At 48.2% G+C, this 20,736-nt stretch overlaps 1 protein-coding gene across 1 annotated transcript; it reads right to left on the bottom strand.

The window, feature by feature from the left end:
• Positions 1-2,722: 2,722 nt before the first annotated feature.
• Positions 2,723-8,790, bottom strand: LOC149333338 (uncharacterized). Its single transcript, XM_089556032.1, has 4 exons — positions 8,675-8,790; positions 8,074-8,166; positions 5,773-5,994; positions 2,723-2,887 (listed from the first exon to the last, which is right to left on the bottom strand). The coding sequence occupies exons 1-4, from the start codon at positions 8,690-8,692 to the stop codon at positions 2,723-2,725; spliced, it is 498 nt and encodes a 165-aa protein (XP_089412158.1). The 5' UTR covers positions 8,693-8,790.
• Between the last annotated feature and the right edge of the window lie 11,946 nt (positions 8,791-20,736).

Genomic DNA, 20,736 nt, shown 5'->3' with positions numbered 1-20,736 from the left:
CAAATAGACGAATTACTAGAATTAGCTTCCTGATGAACTTGGAAACAGTAATTTTCGCTATCGTAGACAGTGAATGTTCGGATCGAGCCTAGAAATGACAATGCGGAATGTATGCGAACAGAAACCGCAGCAAGGGAGCTGTCGGAATAAACGGACGCTTGACCTTTTGCTTTTACTCCTTTTTTATACTGCTCGCCCCCTCCTGTAAGAATCGGAAGTGGGCTGCAACAAGCGGCCAGTGCATTCACACTGTAGCTCGCGCACCACCACTCTTGCAACACATGCTGCAATACGCTAGGAGCAATGCAGAGAGTTTTTCTACTTTTTTTGAGAACGCGTGTTCGGTATGCTCATAAGCAGCTTCGCTTTTCTCCCCGGCTGAGATATATAATCGCCGCAGAAGCCTATGATTGAGAGGCGATTTCAAGTCGCCCGTAAAGAACAGTGTTTGGTCAAGATCCCAGGCGCGACAGATTATCCTCCCGTTCATGAATTTTTTTGTAGTAGACAGCTAGCCTGAAAACAGGCTCAAGCCTGATGCCCTGTGCCTCGTGCAAGCTGGGAACTTAGATGTGCTGGGTGCTGCGCCCAGCGTTACTGAAGCGCTTCATTCAGCTCAATATAAGAGGGCCTTACAGATTTGAGGAAAGTCTTCACTTGTCTACCGTCGCCTTCCAGGAAGGCTGCGAAAATTTTGACCATGTGTGTTGTGAACATGGCGTTCTATCACATGGAACACACGCGTGAGCGACAAGAACGAGGATAAGTGATACAAAACGCAAGGCAAAAAGGAGAGAGCAGCCCCTTCTGTGGCAACTGCAAGCTCTACCTATCCCTTACAAACTAGGAAAAGCTTCTGCAGAGATCACTAAACAGCAGAATAAGAAATTTTTCGTTCGATTTTTTGTTCTGAATTGCGGTAACCAAAGGGTTCCCTTTCGCCTTTTACACGCACTACTCCCTGATGTGCGGTTTTGACACGATAACTGTAAATAGCTTAATACTTGCACCATGAGCTTTAAATTTTTACTGTGTGGTTATAGGGCCTTAGAGATTGTAAAAATAAAGAGCAACCAAAAAAAAAATCCAGGGCCGAAAGGGTTAATGAAAACCAGGCAGAGAAAACACCCAGGGACAGCTTTTAGATGTAAAGTAGGCGCTGAACTCCGTTTGATATAGTGCCTTTAATGCCAGGGGTAATACTGTTCTGGCATTAAAATACCGCCCGCGTTCTCATGTGTGGAGAGCAGAGGCTGTCGAAATAATTGCACAGGAATAAGGAAGATATCCATTCATACACTGTAGTTTTTTGATTGGGGTTAAGTTTCCCTCCACTTAATCGCGTCTAACCTCTGACACATTGGTCGTGGGCGCGCCTGGGTGGTAAAGCATTTTGTGAGTGGACTTACTCGGACGCCTCTGAGATTAATATACCGTCCATCTCTGGGCATTTGTGGCTCAGATTCATGATGAATCGCGGCGTGATGGATGGTTATTACGTCTTTTTGTTAGTGTGTTATGTCCAGCAATAACTTTAAATTGCGTGCGCAGACAGCTCATGTGATTGTGAAATGTGCATGTGGTGTTTGTTGACTACCCTAGGGAGCACGGTTGTCAGGCTTACATTCTTGTTTGGACTGTTTGCATGAAACTCGTGTTAGCGTTCTCATGGCCCGAATGGTCTGTTCCGCAGTGCTCTATTTCAGGTACTTTGTTCCGCAGTGAGTAAGTGCGTTATCTTCTGCGGTGCTGCGGCTAACATCTTGTCATGGGTTTGGCGCCACTCTGCATGAGGTCTAATATATTTAACGAAGACAGGACTGGCACAGCTCAGTTTCAGCAAAGTTCAGCGCACAGCAGCGAACTCACAAGATGGCGGCTGCCTCGCTGACCGAACCCCACACACACTTCGTCTTCGTCGACCGACACACGCACACTTCGGCTTCATCGTCGACGCGCTCCCATGATCACGCGCCAACATGGTGCGTGTTTTCTGAAGGGTTAGGTGCTTGCACTGACTATCGGCTATCAAAGGTACATGTGCCAATAAAAGGAGACAGGCTTACCTTGTTCCGTCGATTAGAGTCGATAGTAGTGTTAACGGAGGAGAAAGTAACCTTTATATCGCCACCAGGATATATAGGCTATTTGACCGCTGCTTCAAAGTACATGCATTTTTTTTCATTGAAAGATCACAAAGCTGCCACCTTTAGCTCGAGCTGACGCTATTTAGAGTGGACTGTGTTAAATGGTCGAAGGCTGCAAACAAATACATAACCATAAACCAGTGTAAAAGTTAGTCTGACCGACATAATTGCCACAAAGCTTTATCATGCGCGCTATTAGAGTGCTACACGCAAAAAACTGATTTCTGTTCAAGTGCTTAGCATGAATTGTTGAGAACTTTTGCAAGTTTTGTATAGAATCATTGTAGACATGATATTGATAGTGTCTGACGTCAAGTCATACACCGTGAAGCAGAACACTATTACGACACCCACTGAATGTGCTATGTATGCACGCCGGATTGTTGAAATCAATTGCTGCCTAGAATTTTCGCGACCACAGCATGAATCAAGTGCTGGCCAGTAGCAAATGGCAACTTATATCATTCCATGCCTGTACAATGGCTACTGCCTCCATGGATACAAAAAGACAATTCCGCAAAAGCAGTTTCGGCAGGAGCTTTATTTTTCCTCCAGTCGGCCAAGCCGTCCCACCTTCAGTGCTGGCGTCCAAACACACCACGGCCAGCACCTTGGTCCGGGTTGGGCTGCGTAGGCGGGAGGCACGTAGTGCTGCCGTCGGCAATGGTCATGGCGAGGCTGTGGTGCCAGGCACTCAGGTCGAAAGATCCCAGCTCATTCCAGGAGGGCCACGCTGGCTCCTGTAGGAATAACACGAATCGGAAATTTCAATGGATGGTCACACGTGTTCAACGTTTAAGCATAAGCTGTATTAGAAACAGTCGCATCTATAGACTTCTTTTCGGAAAGTAAAAGTGCCAAAATATCAAGCCTGGAGAAAAACAAGCAGCTTCAGCAGTTCAACACTGTGCATGTTGCTACAAACCTCACCTTATTTTTTCCTTCACAGGGATCATCACGCTTATCATTAGTTTCCAGCTCGGCACAAGTACTCGATTTTTCGTATATTCTAAATCGATGTGCATAGCGTGTTGTTCTGCGCTCTTCTGATATACTCAAACACGACGCATAAGTGTCATATACTCCATAATAGTTTTTAAGGAGTGGTGGGTGGCGTTTTAAATTCCAAGAAATAGCATCAGATGAGCCAGCCCAACACTGCTGAGCGGCGATGAGGCGAAGGATGGGAAATGCTTTCAGGGGTTAATAGAATTAATGGCTGGCTTCCTTGCCGCAAGCCCTCGATTCAGCGCTATTACCCGCGTCGTCCTCGTTGTCGTAACAGCCCGAAGTCATTAGGCAATTCCTCGAGGTATGCATTGTTGTACACTGCTACTGCGGCGATTGTGCAGCCAGTAACGAGAATTAATGCTGCAGTACACATACCATAGTTATCGCAGTCATCGTCATCTAGGATGTGACACAGCGGTGACCGCTGCTAGGAAAAACTGACGCCGCACAGACTTTGCATCGCACACAAACGCAATTTGACTGCTGCTAACGTTACTCTGAATGTAACCTAGCTAAAATTAAATGGTTTTCGTTGCTCTTCTGCGCCGTCAACGCAGGCAGTTGAGATCAATTTTTGAATTGCTATTGGCGCTTTCTTCGGGACAGACGGGGTTAGCGCTGGCATCGTATGTCAGTCTAGTGCTAACTTTCTAGCTTTCTGAACTGCGTACGATTTTTTTCCCTACTAAAAACGAATTTATTTGTTACTCTGTATGTCTATGCATGTCTGCAGCAGAAGGCGTATTTAATATTCATAAAAGTGCATTAACATATTTCCCAGCCACATGATTCAGACTCGTGACGCCAACACCGAGAATGACTCCATGATCACCAACTTGAAGTTAATGGTTGCGCAGCCTAACATCTAAGATCCGCGGTGAGAAAAGTCTACGCACTGCTGTGTCGGTGCGAAATCAGTCGGTGGTGGAAGCACGTGTATCCATTTTTTTCTTTGCTAGTCTATAAAAAGGTCCGTTTTTAGTGAAGGTACCCTTTGTCACAATGCGGTAATCTGTCAATACAAGAAAACTTCAATTTGTGTTCACTCTCCATTAAAAGCAGCTCTGCAGTACCGTAGCTAAAGCTTTTTGGTGTGCGCAAGGCTTGCCGAAAACCCTTTTCAAGCATCTGGCTCATTGTTTGGTACTCCAAGAAAGTGAAATCCAAAGCAGAAATGAAACTGCAGTAAATGACCTGCGCCTCAGACATGAGTCTCGGCCTTTTAAGGAGACATACCTTCAGGTCAGGTGAAACGGGTCAGTATAGAAGACATTCTGCACGCAAAAAAGCACCTGTCAAGTACATCAATATTTAAGGTTTACGCACAGCCGTTATGACACCGCTACGTGCGCCTTATTCACACTGAGACGAAAACTGATGGACCCTTGCTTACGAAGGAACAGGGTAGTGCACATACATTTATCTTTGTCATATGATCCCACGTCCGGTTTCTCGCTTCGGTCGTAAATTACGTGTGAAGAAATTCCAAGAGCATGCGCGGGGATAGTGTTTTTTGTCATGTATACGTGCGGAATGCCTACCATGGTTTTTTCCTCTGTTTTGTAGGTGCTGGCAGAGCGTCGGAAGCTACTTTCCCATTGTTCACGTTAGGCCGGTGTTCTTTGAGAAGTTATTTGTAGGCCTGCCGTCTCACCTGCGCCTGTAATACATTTACTGGCATTCCACGCGTGCGCCTGAAAACTAAAAATCTATGCATGTGCTCATGCAGACTTATGAAACGATACACCAGATGCGGCGCAAACTGCCTTCAGTATAAAATGCGTCCAATTAGGAACAAGGCAATTACAGCGTTTCCGAAACGCCTGCTTTCACCTTATTTTCATTCGATGCTGTTCGAGACCGATTGCTTTCAGAGATCCAGAATGAATTTTCTTTTCCAGACGAGCTATTGCCGAATTTTGAAGTACATGGAACAAGAGGCAATAGTACTGAACGTGGCACGGTAAAGAAGGTCGGGTGTCCTGAGGTGTTCAATGTGTCTCGGCCCTCGCCGAACCTACTATTACGTTCCGCATAGACCGCGGTATCTGGCCAAGGGAAATCTTGTTCCCAGTAATGCGCACCCGAGGGAAATGAGGGATAGAACCGCGCAGGTTCGCATACTATAGGCGGACGCTTAAGCCCCTAAGCCTCTGCGGCGGTTTATAAGTGCACGTACGCGCTAGTCATGGCGTACTGTCGTTGGCGAAGTTGTGCATGCCAACGAATTGGTTTATTTGCAGGAGTATTAACACTGCCGTCGGCAGTGGTAAGCACGGTCGACTAAGCTTAGAATTCACCTAAGTATTTATATTTTACTGTAATGGGAGGTAGTATTTGTATCTACTTCCCTGGTCTCTTTAGTTTTGCTCTCGGTGGTGGACTTCCGCGCAGGAGACAGTACGGTAGAAAATGTGTGCCACCTCTGGTCATGTGACCGATGCAAACCGTGCAAGCAATAAATGCGTATGCTGCCGATCAAACGTCAGCATAGCCGTGGATGAGGTATACAGTCGATTTTCTTGTAGTGAACATTAGATGAACGTTCCTGTGTAGCTATAAAAACTAGTTCCGAGACTAGGCGGGACTGTCAAGCACAAGCGCTATGTCGCACCTGCAGTGCCGCTCCCAGCTGTCCATGATGCACTGCTTGGTCCGTATGGAGCGCCCTGCTGCTTGGCAGCCCACCGTCACTGTGGAACGCAGGAGTGGTCAGGTGTCCACTGGTGTTCTGGTACCCACCACTTCTGTGCCGGTCGGCGGTACTCTGATATCTGCTTCCGTTCATGAAAGAACCCGGAATGAACTCTGGCGCTTTTGGGTTCAGGTTGGAGCACTGCGAAAGGAAAACAAAGCAAGCAGTGCGAATGGCTGGTAGCCTTCGGAAGTGAGCACTATGAACTGAGAGCTAGGTTACATATTTAAGCCATATCTAACTGGAGTGCCGTCCCACAGAATCATTAAACGTGATATCCACTGGAACGCAGACTATAGCGCCTGCGTAGGAAGGCTGTACAGGCGCCAACACAAGTGCGTACGATTCTGGCAGCGTGCTCCGCGGTGCGTCAGCCACACCTGCCGTGGGCCCGTGTGTTTCGGAAAGCCTTCCATTGAGCATCTTAGTTTCGCTTTCGAGTGACCGCTGTTTGCTGCGCGATGCGATCGTAGCCAGATGCATTCTGCGAGCAACGGGCGGAAGAGGCGGCGCGCCATGTCCGTCTGAAGCGTGTGTCGCTCGCTGCGTGTTGGCTTAGAAACGGTCCTCCGGGATGGATCAGAGCGCGCGACGAAAGCTAGCTACTCAATGAGAAACGATAAAGCAGCGCGCTTGATATCTTTAAAGGGCAACTCCAGCACTTTTTTGAGAATTTCGCGATATTCAAGGATTCAAATATATATAGGCGGTAGGTAAAGCATGCCAAGTGTTTCTGCACTAGCATTTAAAATAGTGACGTAATGGACGATTGAATTTTGCGCTTCTCCTCAATGCACCCGAGGACTGCAGGGAAATACAGCTGACATCACGGAAGGTATGATTTTTAATTACCGCGGTCATCAGCCACACCCTGCCCTGACTCGTTAGACGCTGCCAAACAACTCTCGGTAGGGTTTGCCTTCGGTGGCGTTTTTTCCTTTTTAAACCAGGCGCTTGTGCGTTGTAAATGTACCGATACCTTCGATGACGTCATCATGAGCCCCCCCCCCCCCACACACACACTTGTCGTTGTGCGCTGCTGAGAAGCTTGAACGGCGTCCGGATTTTAATCGGCGATTACTTCCCTGTGCTAGCCCAAAAAGACCTCGCGTATTTTACGTGCGAGTTTCACACATTCCACCCTATTAAGCTCGCTGATTTCTAAAACCTATGCAGTTTCCCTTTCACCCCGAGCTGCCCTGTATATTGACCTCTCTCCCCAACCCCAAGCGCGCGCACAGAAAATCTTTTTCCGGGGCTTTTATTGCAGCCGTACAGGGCACTTAAGCGGCATAAGTAATTTTGCCTTTTTCAGTCAACCATTTCGTAGTGTTCGAGTCGTATACCAACAACCAGTTTAAAATACGCAATTCAGGTGGCATCCTAAATACTGTTACTGCCGTTATTCACAAACAGCTACGTTCGCATTGAGGTGACGCCTTAAGACCGAAGGCAGTGGTGTAAAATAAGGAGTCGGAATGAAAATTGCGGGAGCCATACGCCGTCGACGTAATCGGCGCATCCTCGTCGGCTCGGAATCTGCTCGGAATCGTCAAGAATTCCGAGCTGGCTGCGCGCAGTGCGTCGCTATAGGCTAGCTGACTGCGCAGAAGCCGACCGGCTGCGTTCGCCATTCTTTTCTTCCTGAATTGCGGCGCACGCAAGTCCCAAAAATTTTTAAAATATGCAGTATCAGCAACGAATGAAACGAACAACAAAATTGAGGGGGCAACACAAAAACACTAAAATATTAGCTCATGACTTGGCAACACAAGCGAGGTTGATTAACTTCGGAAGAAGTCTTCGCGCCTTCAAAATTAAAATACTAGGAGGTAGTATTGAGCTTCCCCAGGCTAAGACCTGCGTATTTTGCACTGTTTAGTTAAGTTGTCTTGTTCGCATTTAATTTCTTGCTGATAGTACAAGGCAGTAGTAGAGGAAAAATACATAGTCGGAAAAAAAGTGGCATTACACGCACACCCGAACGACACGGTGCGAGTAGTCGAGAGAACGAACATTTCGGCCAACGTATAGTTCGGGCTCGAGGAAATTTCGAAAAAGACTAGCATTGCTCACAACGTGACTCGCTTTGCAGCCCGGACGGGTACACTGTCTAAAATATTGGTCCTGCTGCTCAGCAGCTGTCAAATCAGGGTGTCTGTTTTCTTAGCTGCTAGCTTTCTGCCCTGATTTCCTAATGATAAAATACTTGCCACGCACAATGAAATCACCAGTTATGGTAGCGGGGTCAAAGTTGTAGTTGTGGATTCCGTCTTCCACGAAACATCGGAGCGAAGCATCACACTGCGTGCACTGCGAAAAAAGAAAAGGGCAGTGACATAACCACTGTGGGACCAAGCCCGGTTCATGCATGCTGCACTTCTTGCAGCAAAAGTAATTTACGCATGAAAGAGAATTCAAACTTAACTAACAGAACAGCCTAACACTGCAGACGGAAAATGATACGTGTGGTATCGGTGGTCGGTGCTGCTAGCGCTTCCCGGCTAGGCTCACTTATGCGCTGATGTTAGGTTCCAAGCAATGAAACTCCAAAGGAAGTTTCGCACTCTACTTAGATTTGCGTTGGATGGTGAAGTGCTAGTCGTTGATCATGGAAAGTACGGTAAAAAGTTAAAAATAATGAACCATTAGCAGGAAAAAGACTCGAAGTGACATCAGTTTCTGTACTAGCGATCTGTATAGCCTGAATACATCGGTATCATGGAGTTTATTCAAGTGAAGGCGCACCAATAAATGCACGAAGCCCACAGATATGCAGTGGCTGTGTAACACATGTTATGTTATAAACGGTAATGCTTACCTTAATGAAAACTCGCATTGCGTTCAATTAGTTCTGCAGCCACCGAGTGTCTGGTTCACAACTGCCGAGGGTCTGCGAAGAGCCGACTTCACCGTCCGGCCAAGTCTGCGAAGAAGTTTTGAAGCATGTAACCCGGCCGCTTGTCACGATGCTTGCCATGGCGTTGCAGTAGCGTAGAAAGTAATGTCTGAAAATATTGTTTGGCTTTGGTCGCCACTAAAAAGTTCGCAGTGTCATCTGGAGGGAGTGTTTCTTGGTGAGAAGCTAACTCTAAAAACCTAAGCTCAGGGAAGTAAGGCGAACATATTTCATTTCTAGCGTGGCAGCTGTCAGTGCCCCGTGACCGTCATGCAAGATGTATAGGTGGAGACACTGGCCGCATTTGTTTTTCCAGTCCCGGACTACTTGCTGAGAGGTCTCGGCTTCCGCTGACAGGAAACAGCGTCATGTTCACACGACCTACTTGCCATAGGCTGCTTGCCTGCTTGCGAACTCGCCGCCAGAGCCGGGCTCCCCCTCGGTTACCGTACCAGGAAGCTGTCATCTGCTAGCAGACAATGCAAGCTACGGCCACTACGACGCCGAAGCAACGCCGTGCGCTCGATCATAATATTGAGTCGATTTGAAGACCGTACTGTCAGCTTAGCGTAGGTACATTACAGAACTCAGCTTCGGAAGTATGCTCGCCGCTACTGCTTGCGGCGAAGTTCGTACAAAGTAGCCCAACTCGTTGTGAATAGGAAAATAGACGAAAGCCTTCGCGAAAATATTGACAGCAAGCCCTATAGCTGCTCCAGTATACGAGTGGTTCACCTGCGATGCCTTCAGGTAAGCGCGCAGACAGCATGTCGCAAAACAAGCGAACAAGAACCTCTTGACGCCACGAGCAAACAGTACGCGCTCGCAGCTCCGAACGCGCGTCCGTGTTTGCGGCGGATTTCAAGAAAATAAACGAAGATGCAAGAACAAAAAGTCTCATGATGGCTCAGAGCAGCTACGGAGCTCATGTGAAGGTTTAACACGCGATATCGTCCTCCAGGAACACGAAAAGTACGCAAAATGAACACAGGGTCTAACACAATATCGCTGCCAGCGAGGCGCGCAGCTGTCGTCTGCTGCCTTTCCCGCAGCCCCAAGTAGCCCGCGGACTGCCATTGGCGAAACACGAACGCGTTGCTATGGCGATGCACGCAGTGGGCGGAGCTTTCGGGCTGCCTGAGAAAAACAAATACCGGACGCGAGTTCGCAAGTAGTCCCGGACAGTCCGGGACTGAGAAAGAAATGCAGCCACTGCCCGGTGCCGCAGGCCGACAAATTCCTGTCTCTTTTAAACACTACGAGATCACTCTTCGATAAGCGGCCGGATTTCGCGTGTAATCTGAGCACGTCACAAGGGTACACGCAGCCGCCTAGATGACAAAGCATGCAAGCCTGTCCCGCGTGGGGCGCTGCTTGCAAGCGAGAACAAACAACGTGGGAAACGCACGTAACCCTTTCGCCAAAGTTGCACCGTCGTGGGTGTCTATCGCGCCCGGTTCTTGCGCCCGTCATGGCACAAGTTTGCTGAAAGGGCAGCTTTCCTCTTTACGTCGTGTGTAAAAGAAAAGAAGCGCTCCATGCAGGACTGCCTGGAAGGCGAAACGTTTTGACACCCCTCTGCGTCCGTCAATGCGGGCACGGTCTAGTGGCCCGTTGAAAAAAATTGAAAAAGCTTAGTGCGTGTGTATGGCGCGGTTTCTCTGAGCTGTGGCCGGCTTGACAAACGGCAAGAAACGAGCGCTGCGCAATATCGTTCTGTTCGTAGGACAACGCAATAGTGGATGCATGTTTCTGTTTCTGCAGCAAAGTTTTACCGCTCTGTTGATGCTGGTGTGATCGCAAGCCCGGATGGATCGAGTCCTTGACAAAGCATAGTAACATAGTAACCTGTCGGGAGGGGGGGGGGGGGGGGGGCAAACTTAACTGAACCATCCTAACTGAATCTAAAATTCTATACTCATGCTGATGGTGTGTAAAGCCCAGCAGCGGTCGCGGGAGGCCTCCAAGGGTTGGCTGTAGTGCATCGGCGCAACGTTTCCACACAGGTGTCCTGTTTTGCTTGCTGCCTTTTTAGGTCGCTATTAAAACAAAACGCTGGCATGTACTAAAACCATCCCCAGGTGTATATTCTATGTACCATGGCTTGAATCCTGGCACAGACTACCAGGCCTGCTTTTCTTCTGAAATCTCTGGCTTGATACTCTGTGGTCGGTCATCCTGAGCTGCCGTGGTTACCAACCCATCCGAGGCTTTAGTGGCAGCGTGAATGATTAGTAAAAGTTTTCGTGACTAGGTTGTCACATCCGCCGCGCCTTCTTAAGGTCATCATGCGCCCTTTCATTACCGTTCGTCTTGGGTAGCCACACGCGCGTCGCACAACCCACCTGTTTACTGCGAATAAGTGCGCAGAGACAAGGGTCAGAGGAAGCGCAGGACTGGTGCTCACTAACTCCTGTTTATTAGAAAGAAACATATAAAAACACAATTTTTTTTTCTCGCAACCAGGAGGACATGCGCAACACCAAAATTCACTTATACCTCAGACACGAATCTAGATATTTTGCTTCAGTCATGAACACAGAGGGGGCGCTTATGGACGAGTCATGGCTTTTGCAAATATTAAACGCATCACTAATTTCCATTTTTAACTGAGCTGTGTTTGTACAGGACCCTGGTTTCATTAAAACGAGTGCAGTAAGTTTAGAACGACTAGATTGGTTCTTATGAGGACAGTCAATGTAATGCAAAGCTACTTTTAAAGAAAAATGGTGGTCTCGTAGGCGGGTATCTAAGCGCCTTCCTGCGTGATGTATATGTCTTCCCAGCCGCCGCGGTGGCTCAGTGGCTATGGTGCTCGGCTGCTGTCCCGAAAGACGCGGGTTCGATCCCGGCCGTGTCGGTTGAATTTCTTTGGAGGAGAAATTCGAGGCCCGTGTACTGTGCGATGTCCGTGCGCGTTAAAGAACCCAAGGTGGTCGAAATTTCTGGAGCCCTCCACTACGGCGTCTCTCATAGCCTTAGTCGCTTTGGGACGTTAAACCCCATAAACCAAACCAAACCTATGTCTTCCCGCACGTAAATGGCACTTCATACAACACTCTTTCAGCACAAGGTGGAGACTTCCAGTCATGCGTTATCTGGCACCTTTTTGTAATTCTCCCATTCGCCTTCCCTGGCTCTTCAATTAACTGTGGTGCAAAATTTTGCACAGCTTATTAGAGCAGAAAGGACTACATCCGGCCAAATCTTCAACAGGCAGGATTTTTTCATCCCTAATCGCAACTTTAAAACTATTCTCTCGGCTTAACTGCTGGCATATTCAAGCTGCAATTTGACCCATGTGGCGGAATTTGGCTGTCGATTTTCTTCCGTAATAAGTGCAGTACTTGCCTGATTAGTGTGGAGTACTTGCCACATCGTCTGCAGCTACGGAGAGCCACACAACCAACACGCGCTGCATGGTTCTTGTTCCTCTCGCTTCCTCCTCTGGGTGAACTACCTCTTCTTCAATGCTTTACAGGCATATTACCCAGGGTAAGCGCGAATTTGCCACTAGAACCATTGCTACGTACTCCGCTTGGTTTGGCTCTAAGTAGCCGCAGACGAAGATTACACATAATTTTGATTTCACCAAGCAATTACTCTACTGAAGCATAATGTAAAAAATCAGATTACAAATGTCACTACACACGTGAAAAAACAGCGTGAATATGCCACCTAATTAGCCGAGAGAAGCTTTTTAAAAGGTGCAATTAGGGATGCAAAAATCACGATTTGGCTGGGTCTACATCTACGCCATATCTGCCACCTGATCAAAAAACGCAACTGGCATCCTTTTCCTAAAAAAAACAATCTTAAATTAACAGTTACGCATCGTGCACAGTCGACAAAGAATCGAAGCCGTATTGGTGGCCAGCACGTAGATATCCCTGCGCTAGTTCCGAGGTAATCTGCATCCCCGGCTCCCTAGGCTTCTACGACAAGAGCAGGAAGGCAACAATTTCGCTGGCGTAATTGAGTTGGCTCTTGGCCTGCCGTCACTCGAATGCGGTTTGACTGACGGTTACAAGCGCACAAACGTTGAGTCATGGTTAAGCTGCCTTTGGGATCTGCGTTGAATAATCTACCGCGTACCCTGTATTTATCTCTTTCGGTTGTAAAAATTCCCCTGCACGAACTATTGTCGTACTTGGGCTAAACCATCGACCGCAAGGTAGCTTAAAATGTCAGCATTTTTATGATAAATAACATAACATCTCAACGTGCCGGGATCTGCAGTCGGCTGCGCGCAGATTTGTCGAGGCGGGTGGGAGAGCCGATTTGAGAGGCTGTGACATCTACGCAACTGCTAAACACGCCCAGCCAAGCTTCGATAATGGATATGGTTGCTGCGCAGTTCGCCTGAAGGCGCCGCCTCTTCAATCGGCTATTCAGTTCGGCTCGATGAAAATTCTACGAGCAGCCCGGAGCAGTTGGCGCACGCGAATTTTTCGCGAAAGGGACAGATAAATACAAAACACGCTGCATAAGTCCATAAAATATTTTCGGCAACGAAGCGTTGTGTGTTTACAGCACCGAACACTTTTGGACCATGCTTTTTAGCACAGTTAGAGCAAATACTAGGCACGCGAGAAATGATGTTGGCGCAAAGTTGCTCGATTACCATTACGCTACACAACTTATTGGAAGGGACGCTGTCCACCCAGGCGCCGTAATCTTGCTTATCGAAATTAGTTACCGTTGTTTAACTTGCTTATCTTGGCGGAACTCATTCTATTCGACTGAGTCCCAGTTGTCCAGCCATTTGATAAAGCAGCAAGGTCATGAGGCACGCGAAGACTGTAGGCTGGAAGACAATCTGCTCGTTGCTTTGGAGGCAGTTAAGTGAAATAAATGTGCCTAGCAATAAAACAATGGTACAGCCGTCTTCAAACCATACAGAAGACGGCGAGCGTGGCCGGGGAGGCACGTACAGCCAGCCGCACATTGATCCTCAAAACTTCAGCTCGCACTTAGCCCGAAGAGCGGTCAGCTGATGGCCGATGAAGCTCGCCGTTATTTATGTCCCTTTCTTTTGCCCTCGTTCAGAAAACAAATTTACTTCCGTCAAATTTTCTGGTAGGTGTGCACATACCATGGAAAGCAAAAGCGTTGTCAGAATCCATAATTCTACAGCGCACAAGAAAGACAACTGAAAGTGAGGCCGGACAAACACGGAGCTGACTGACTGCTTTACTGACACTTGACTAATAATAGGTTTCAGAAAAACTAGAACAATAATCGAACTCTCCCTGAAGCTAAACAATGACGGTAAAATGTTTAAACCAATAACAGCGTGAGAAATTTGCACGTGCCCCAGTTCCTAATAACATGAAATAAAAACATAAGGCGAAACATAAGGCTGCTAGAACGAATAACCTCGATCGATGTCAAAAGTCAGTTTTGTGAACTGAACGTACATTCGAGTCAAATTTCATCTCAAGAGAAGTGCCGAGTATACGCTTACAGCTTTTAGTAGTTCGCGAGCAGGACACGCCGCGATGTAACCTGCCAGGAAGTTGAACTGCCTAGATTTCAGTTTCCTAACGATCATCGCGCCTTGAAAACCACTACAGTGAGCGAATATCTGCTGGAAAGCAAGTGTGCAGTGCGGTGATAACAGGGCGCGGCACCGCACCCTTTCTTATTGACCGGGCAGAGGGCGTGCAAAAGGACTATATCTTTAAGAGGGGTCTCCCGAGAAAATAATGCTAGGCTATCTCCTGCAAGCTCATTACCTCGGCTGGTGTAAAAGCCAGCTTTCTTCAAGGGATACCGTTTAAGGCTCCGTCGCCTAGAAAACCCTGTGTCAGCGTTGTGGGCGATAAGTCGCGAGCGTGGCTCGGGCAAGTAGTGCCCAGAGAGCACTACTTGATCACGTGATCACGTGACCCAGGCGGGCCACCTGGGTCACGTGGTCATGCGGCGCCATCACCACCTGCCCACCGGGCAGTGAGCAAACTGCTCACCGTGGCAGATGGCAGCTAAATTAATGATTGGTATCTCGGGAAGAGGAACCAAGGACACAACAGCGCCGACCACTGGGAGCACCTGCTATCGCAGAGGCGCATCGCTTAACCACTGCACCACTGCGTCAGGAGGGTATGAGGGCTCCCAGGGAATCATTGCGAAGTAGACGATGACCTTCTGCAAATAATGCAATCAGTCACGCCATTGCGTCATACCCTTAAGGTTGAGCCGAAGTGACCCCTCAAATTTTTTCTATTAAGGAATTAACGATATCAGCATTGACAACATTCCTTCCGTGAAGGCGGTGTGCTAACAGCAGTGTAGGTTCCGGGCCTACTTCCCCCGACAAGCGGAATATTGAAATCAATGAGCGTCGGAAATTTCCGAAGTGCTCTTGAATGAGCCCGCATGGCGCGCATACTATATGGCGGTTGATTTGGCAATCGCCCCAATCTGTGCCGCGCTCCGTACAGCATGGGAGTAGAAGCCTGTTTCACATGCAAGCGAAAACTCTCGCGATTGCTGCTGCCGCCGCCGCGATGGAAACACGACCAAGATCCAACTAGTCTGAAATTTTTCGCGGCGATGCGCCCTGAATCGTGTACTCCGCTCAGTCGCTTGCATGTGAACCAGCCTTCAAGCGGGGCGGACGACGATACGCGATTGCCGCCCAATCCGCACGCAACTGCACGTTCGGCCAACAACGAGGATGTAATCGCTGCCTAACGCACAATTCACGAAGTGGCTACTCCCGAGAATACGCCACTGTGGTCAGTCGATGCAGGTGGGCGTAGGCCTGAGGTAGGCCTCAGCCTCCCAGGCCTAAGTCCACTTTCACCGCCGAGAGACCTAGGGGGAAATGGCCGGTACAGCTATCGCAAATTCTCTGCCCGGCTGAAGGGAGGGCGGGCTGTAAAGTAATCGAGTATCATTCTTTCCTCTTGCAACCTGAAGCTACGCCGCCCTGTCACAGACGGGCGGCCACTCGGCTGCGTCGCGAGCGCCGCTCTCGTGCCGCCCTACTGGCGGTCAGAACCGCACCTAGCCGCTCTCGAGGGATGCGCTGCTGCCACGGAGGCAATGCTGGCGAGTCCCTACTGCAGGCAACGTCGCCGAAAGCGGGTAAAGCGCAAAGGCAAGCAGAGCGAGGTTACTCACAGCTAGCAGGCAGAGCCGAGGCTGTCGCAATGGCGGAACCGAGAGCTCGAGCCCTCGCGCTGTTTCCTTGTCGTCGTCTATGACGTAGTCTCTCTCGCGGCCGGGCTGTGCGCTCGCGTGCGGGTGATTTAATTCTTTCTCTTCTGATATTTAGTGCTTCTTAATTAACCTGATCAGGCTGAAAGATATTGAAATCACATGCGTATTTTTTTTTTAGGCATAAAGCTCTCCGAGATCCATCCTCAACTTCAGGCCAAATAAACATTTGCAAGTTCTTTCGTATACCGCGTAGCGCTTATCACTGCACGTACTGTCCCAGAATATTCATATTCGCTGCGGTGGCTGAAAGCGGTTTTCGACTTCGCCTGCCGAACGAAAAAGACGAGTCTGATACCGGCTGTGGCGGCACCGTTTCGATGAAGGCAGAATACTGGAGACCCGTGTACTGTGCGATTTCAGTGTACCATACAGAATCCCAGGCGGTCGAAATAATCCGGAGCCCTCCGGTACAGCGTCCCTCATAGCATGTTGTATCATGAGCCACTTCGGTCGTTAAGCCTCCATAAACCAGAGTACATACACTACATCACTCCCTCTAGAGAAATCTCCAATCGAAGGGTGTCTGACGCGTTGTGACACTGCGTACGCGTGAACAGTTAGGTTCCCCTCACTTAGCTCCACCTTACCAGGAACTGCCAAGCCCGATACAAGGGAAAAGAATCTGTGTGGATGTACCTACGCTCAGGGGTTGCACCTTATGGCCTCTCGAAGGTGGGCTAGTTGGTCTCATTGCGGGAAAGGTACAGCCACTCAAAGTTTAGAACCGAGGAGGTTTGCTTCTGTGCCATGTAGAAGGGCTCCAGTAGCATTCGTAGAAGTCCTACTCATTGCAGGAGGAAAGACGAGACCTTCTTACATTGCGATTTGGAACGCTCGGGATGCATTATGAGCCACACGCTGTGACTCAACAGCAAACACCCTGGGCTCTAAACTTTTCTCAAATGCTGTACGTTTAAATGGAACAAGGTACAGCCCGGCATGTGCCCGTGTGTTCTCCAGCTTGTCTTAGCTCGTTCGTTTACACGTGCCTTAATTTCACCGCAGCTGCTTCAACTCTCGATGAAGCGAACATACCAAACGCAGTTTTGCCCAGATAGAGATCCTCTGCTTTTGCCGATGGGAAGAATACACTTGCGGAGTGACTGGCCGCAAAATAATTTTATGCCTACCATATCGGAGGATAAATTTTGTGAAACTACGGAAAAATAACAATTTACGACCGAAATTGCAACATTTTCTATTGTTCTTCCGCACACCTTTTGTCTCCCTCGGCTATAGATTCTCTCTCACGGGGCTGATGGTTAAAACCACGAATTTTCATAGAAGTGTCTCTACAAAAGCTGGAGAAAGCAGGGTGGATGCCGCACCTCTTATGGTTGCGAGCTTGCTCTTACTCACCAGGTTGCTGTTATTCTAACCGAGGAGAAAGGGAGAAGCTGTGAGAGGATATGGCGCGCTAATAATCTTTAAAATATTAAAATATAGCAATCTTTATTTGCGCATAAAAAATTGTGCGTAAACCAACGTGTAAGGCTGGACTGGAAAGTGGAAGCCCATGGTGTAATGGGACCGACGAAAAAATTCTATGCTACTTGATCTCAAGATGGAACTGGGAAAAAAACACGTGAGGACTTCTGAAGTCGGAAGTCTTTAAGTGTATTCATGCGTATGACGCTGCCTAGTAAGCCCTTGGGACATAGCCAAGCCCCGACGTCAGTAGTAGAGTAGGTCCGGTGGCTTTGGACGAAACCACTGTCTGCAAGCCTCGTTTCGGCCACAAAAGGAGCTACGTAAGGATTTTAAATAGTTACTGCCAGAAGATTTTGCTACTGGCAGGCGTAATTGTCCGCTCTCTCTGCGCACTGCAATGTTAGAACTCCGATGCGTGCGGCTACTCGCGTCACTGTTCTCGAAGTTGCCGAAGTCCCACCTGCGATATGGGGCTTGAGCCGGGTTCCTGTTTCTGTCGTGTATACGCATTTCTTTGTTACTGAAGCAGCGCTATCGTGCTCCATGTTTAAGCGAGATATTTGTTTTGAGACGTGACAGGGGCGGGAGGGTGGATCCGCTCTGTTTATTGCTTACGGGGCATGTTGGGTGCCGGTTACTTTGGAGATGGCGCGCTCACATGCCATCTCCATTTTTCGGACATTTAGAGTGGTAACCGATCCGAGAATCGGACAACGGCTGGCTGTGGCGTGCGAACGGGTGTCGTAGTCCAGGGCCCAGTGTAGCGCTTTCACCATCGTGCATGCGTGTAGCTGTGAACCTTGCCTGCATCGTAGGCAGCTACCGTGGTAGTATACAGCCACCGTTCGCACGCTTGCTTTCAAGTTCTTGTCCCTCTGTCGTTCGGATCCGTGCTTTATAGAGTTCAAATAAGCGTTGTCATGTTTACAGGCTCTGTTGGTTTGGATTCGCGCATCTTGGGTGTGCAGTGTATTATTCAAACGTGTCATTCAAACTATACTTTCCATAGTTAAAGCGCGAAAGAGGGGACAAGAGAGTACGACTGAGCACTGCGCTAACTCGCTACTGAAGCCTTTAGGTGCCAAACCGGACAGTTTAAATACCCCACTGGCGGCCAGAATTGGAAAGATACATTTCATGCACATAAAACATCGACCGTCAAAAAGTAACTGGCAGGTATCAACATTAGCATTCAAGAGAGGCTCTTTCTTTCTCCGAGAAAGTTATTGAAGACGCGCTGATACATTCCTCGTGAAGCCGTGTTATAATCGGGGATTCAATTATGTCTCGCGCCAAAACATCACGGCTTCTTCCTGTCACAGTGCAGTCCTGATGTTGTTGTTGTTGTTGTTAGCCTTTGAAAAGATGGCACATCCCATAGGTGATCGCAATAACTTCTTCCACGTCGCTTTCATCCTTCTTGCATTCTCTGCAGTGCTTTGCCACGTGCTCTGTGGTGGAAACACGTGAGACGTTGTATTCGTGTTCTTTTAATATTTAAGGCACCGGCCAGTTTAGCCGATGTACTTCTTCCCACTGGACACTGACAAGGAATAAATCACTCCTTCCTGGCAAGAGAGGAAACGTTTAGTGTGGCTCTTCGAGCAGCTTTGAGGTTTTCTGCTCGGAAAATTCACTTTTCGGACTAGACTCGACAGTCGCTTAGGGGCTGAAAAAACGTCCACTCCCGCACGTTTTCCAGTTATCTAAGTAGTGCGAAAGCCGGTGAAGGTATGACCCGACAGCAACCTTTTTTTTCTTTTTGTCATTAGTTTTTACATTTATTTCTACTATGTTACTGTGTACTTCGGAAGAAGAGAAGAAAGGCTACGATATGCGAGACAATGTCGAGAGAATTGCGAACATGCACAAGCACATATTGAGGGCTCCTAATCCCCAACCGCGAGTATTCCCCTGTGGCGTAAGGAAGAAAGGAGCGTTAATTAACTAATTAGCTAAGAAAACAAAAGGAGGGTGGGGGGGATGAACGGAAAGGAGGCTGAGCAGCTTCGCTAAGCTGTTTGCTCCGAGCAGCCTGGGACTGGAGGATCGGAGAGCAGTAAGGGTCTCATTAAGGTCAGCGGGACTGGGTTACCAGAACCGGAGGCATGTCCGAAGCTGGCCGTTTATGCAGAAACTGCATCAGCTTGTGGACAGAAACTACAGAAATGCACTGAGGAAGTATACACAACACACTGCACGATTATGAACTCAATTTTGCCCCAATCTTCGAAATTTTAAGCAAGATATCAATACAAATGTTTCTTATTATGACCGAACATAATGAGTTGTTTGTGTGCTGTGCAAATACTCATTTAGACCCCGTCCCCAGTCAACGCCGAAACACCACATGCTAATACACGTCCGTCTGTTGCGCTGTTAAGTTTCAGTTTCTAATACTCGGCTTATTAATTGCCTGGGGTACACAGGGCAACATACGTAGACACGGGGTACACACTTGTGGAAGCCTCTTCCATAGCTGTCCTTGGGGGCAGGCCCTAGTAACACCGAAGAAGTGAAATCAAAGGTCAACACGGTAGCCCGTTTCTCTGTTGGATCCGAGCGATCAAACTGAGTGCTGAAGATCGCTACCTTGGTCTTCTACAGCCTACAGAGTCCAGCCTCTTTCCTATATTTCCCTTCTGTTTTCCTTTGTGCGTCTTTTTCGCTGGTTTCATCCCAGCTGCATGAACGGGATTCTAGATGTCTCTCAGTCACCGTGTTCAGCCGCAGGAGGTAGGACACAGACGCGGGACTTGTAACTTCCGATCACACGGTATTGGAAAAACCATTGCACATACAAAGCTGTAGACACAAGACAATCCAAGAAACCGAAATAAATCCATGATACAGCACATACTTCCTCATTTAAGGAAACATGGAACTACATGGTAGTGAAACAAATTTTAAGTTACATGTACATAATATTGGTATCTGAACGAAATCATTCCAGCGATAAGATTAAGCGAAATGCAACATTCGACGCGCACGCACGCGTACACGCACGCACGCGCGCACACGCACATGATTCCGCTGCCCTAGGCCACAGAGGGACAGGCTTACGAATCATTGGGCAGGTGGTGTTTAATGCTCACAAGTGCGCGTCTGTCTACTCACACATCTTGCCCAAGTTCTTGCTGAAAAAAAAACGAGACAAATCTTTGTGAACATTCTGGAGTCGAATTGGCATCGAACTTTTATTCTCGTGCACAGAAATTGAAAAAGAGCAAGGGAAAACATTTTAGACCATTTTACGTCTAACATTTTTTTTTCGCCCAATGTTGCTCTTGGTTCAAAAGACTTGTTGAATTGCATTGTTAGGTTTC

The sequence above is a fragment of the Amblyomma mixtum genome, chromosome 8 (assembly GCF_055824585.1).
Source record: "Amblyomma mixtum isolate Tamu chromosome 8, ASM5582458v1, whole genome shotgun sequence".
In the NCBI taxonomy this organism is placed as follows: Eukaryota; Metazoa; Arthropoda; class Arachnida; order Ixodida; family Ixodidae; genus Amblyomma; species Amblyomma mixtum.
Note: the sequence above shows the minus strand (reverse complement) of the source record. Positions and strands in the feature narration are given on the sequence as shown.

Excerpts from the sequence above, each read along its gene's own strand:
- LOC149333338 (XM_089556032.1), bottom strand. Across the intron at positions 5,995-8,073 it reads CCATAACTGGTGATTTCATT|TGCTCCAACCTGAACCCAAA; the intron begins GTGCGTGGCAAG and ends TTCCTTTCGCAG. Across the intron at positions 2,888-5,772 it reads AGCTGGGAGCGGCACTGCAG|GAGCCAGCGTGGCCCTCCTG; the intron begins GTGCGACATAGC and ends TTATTCCTACAG.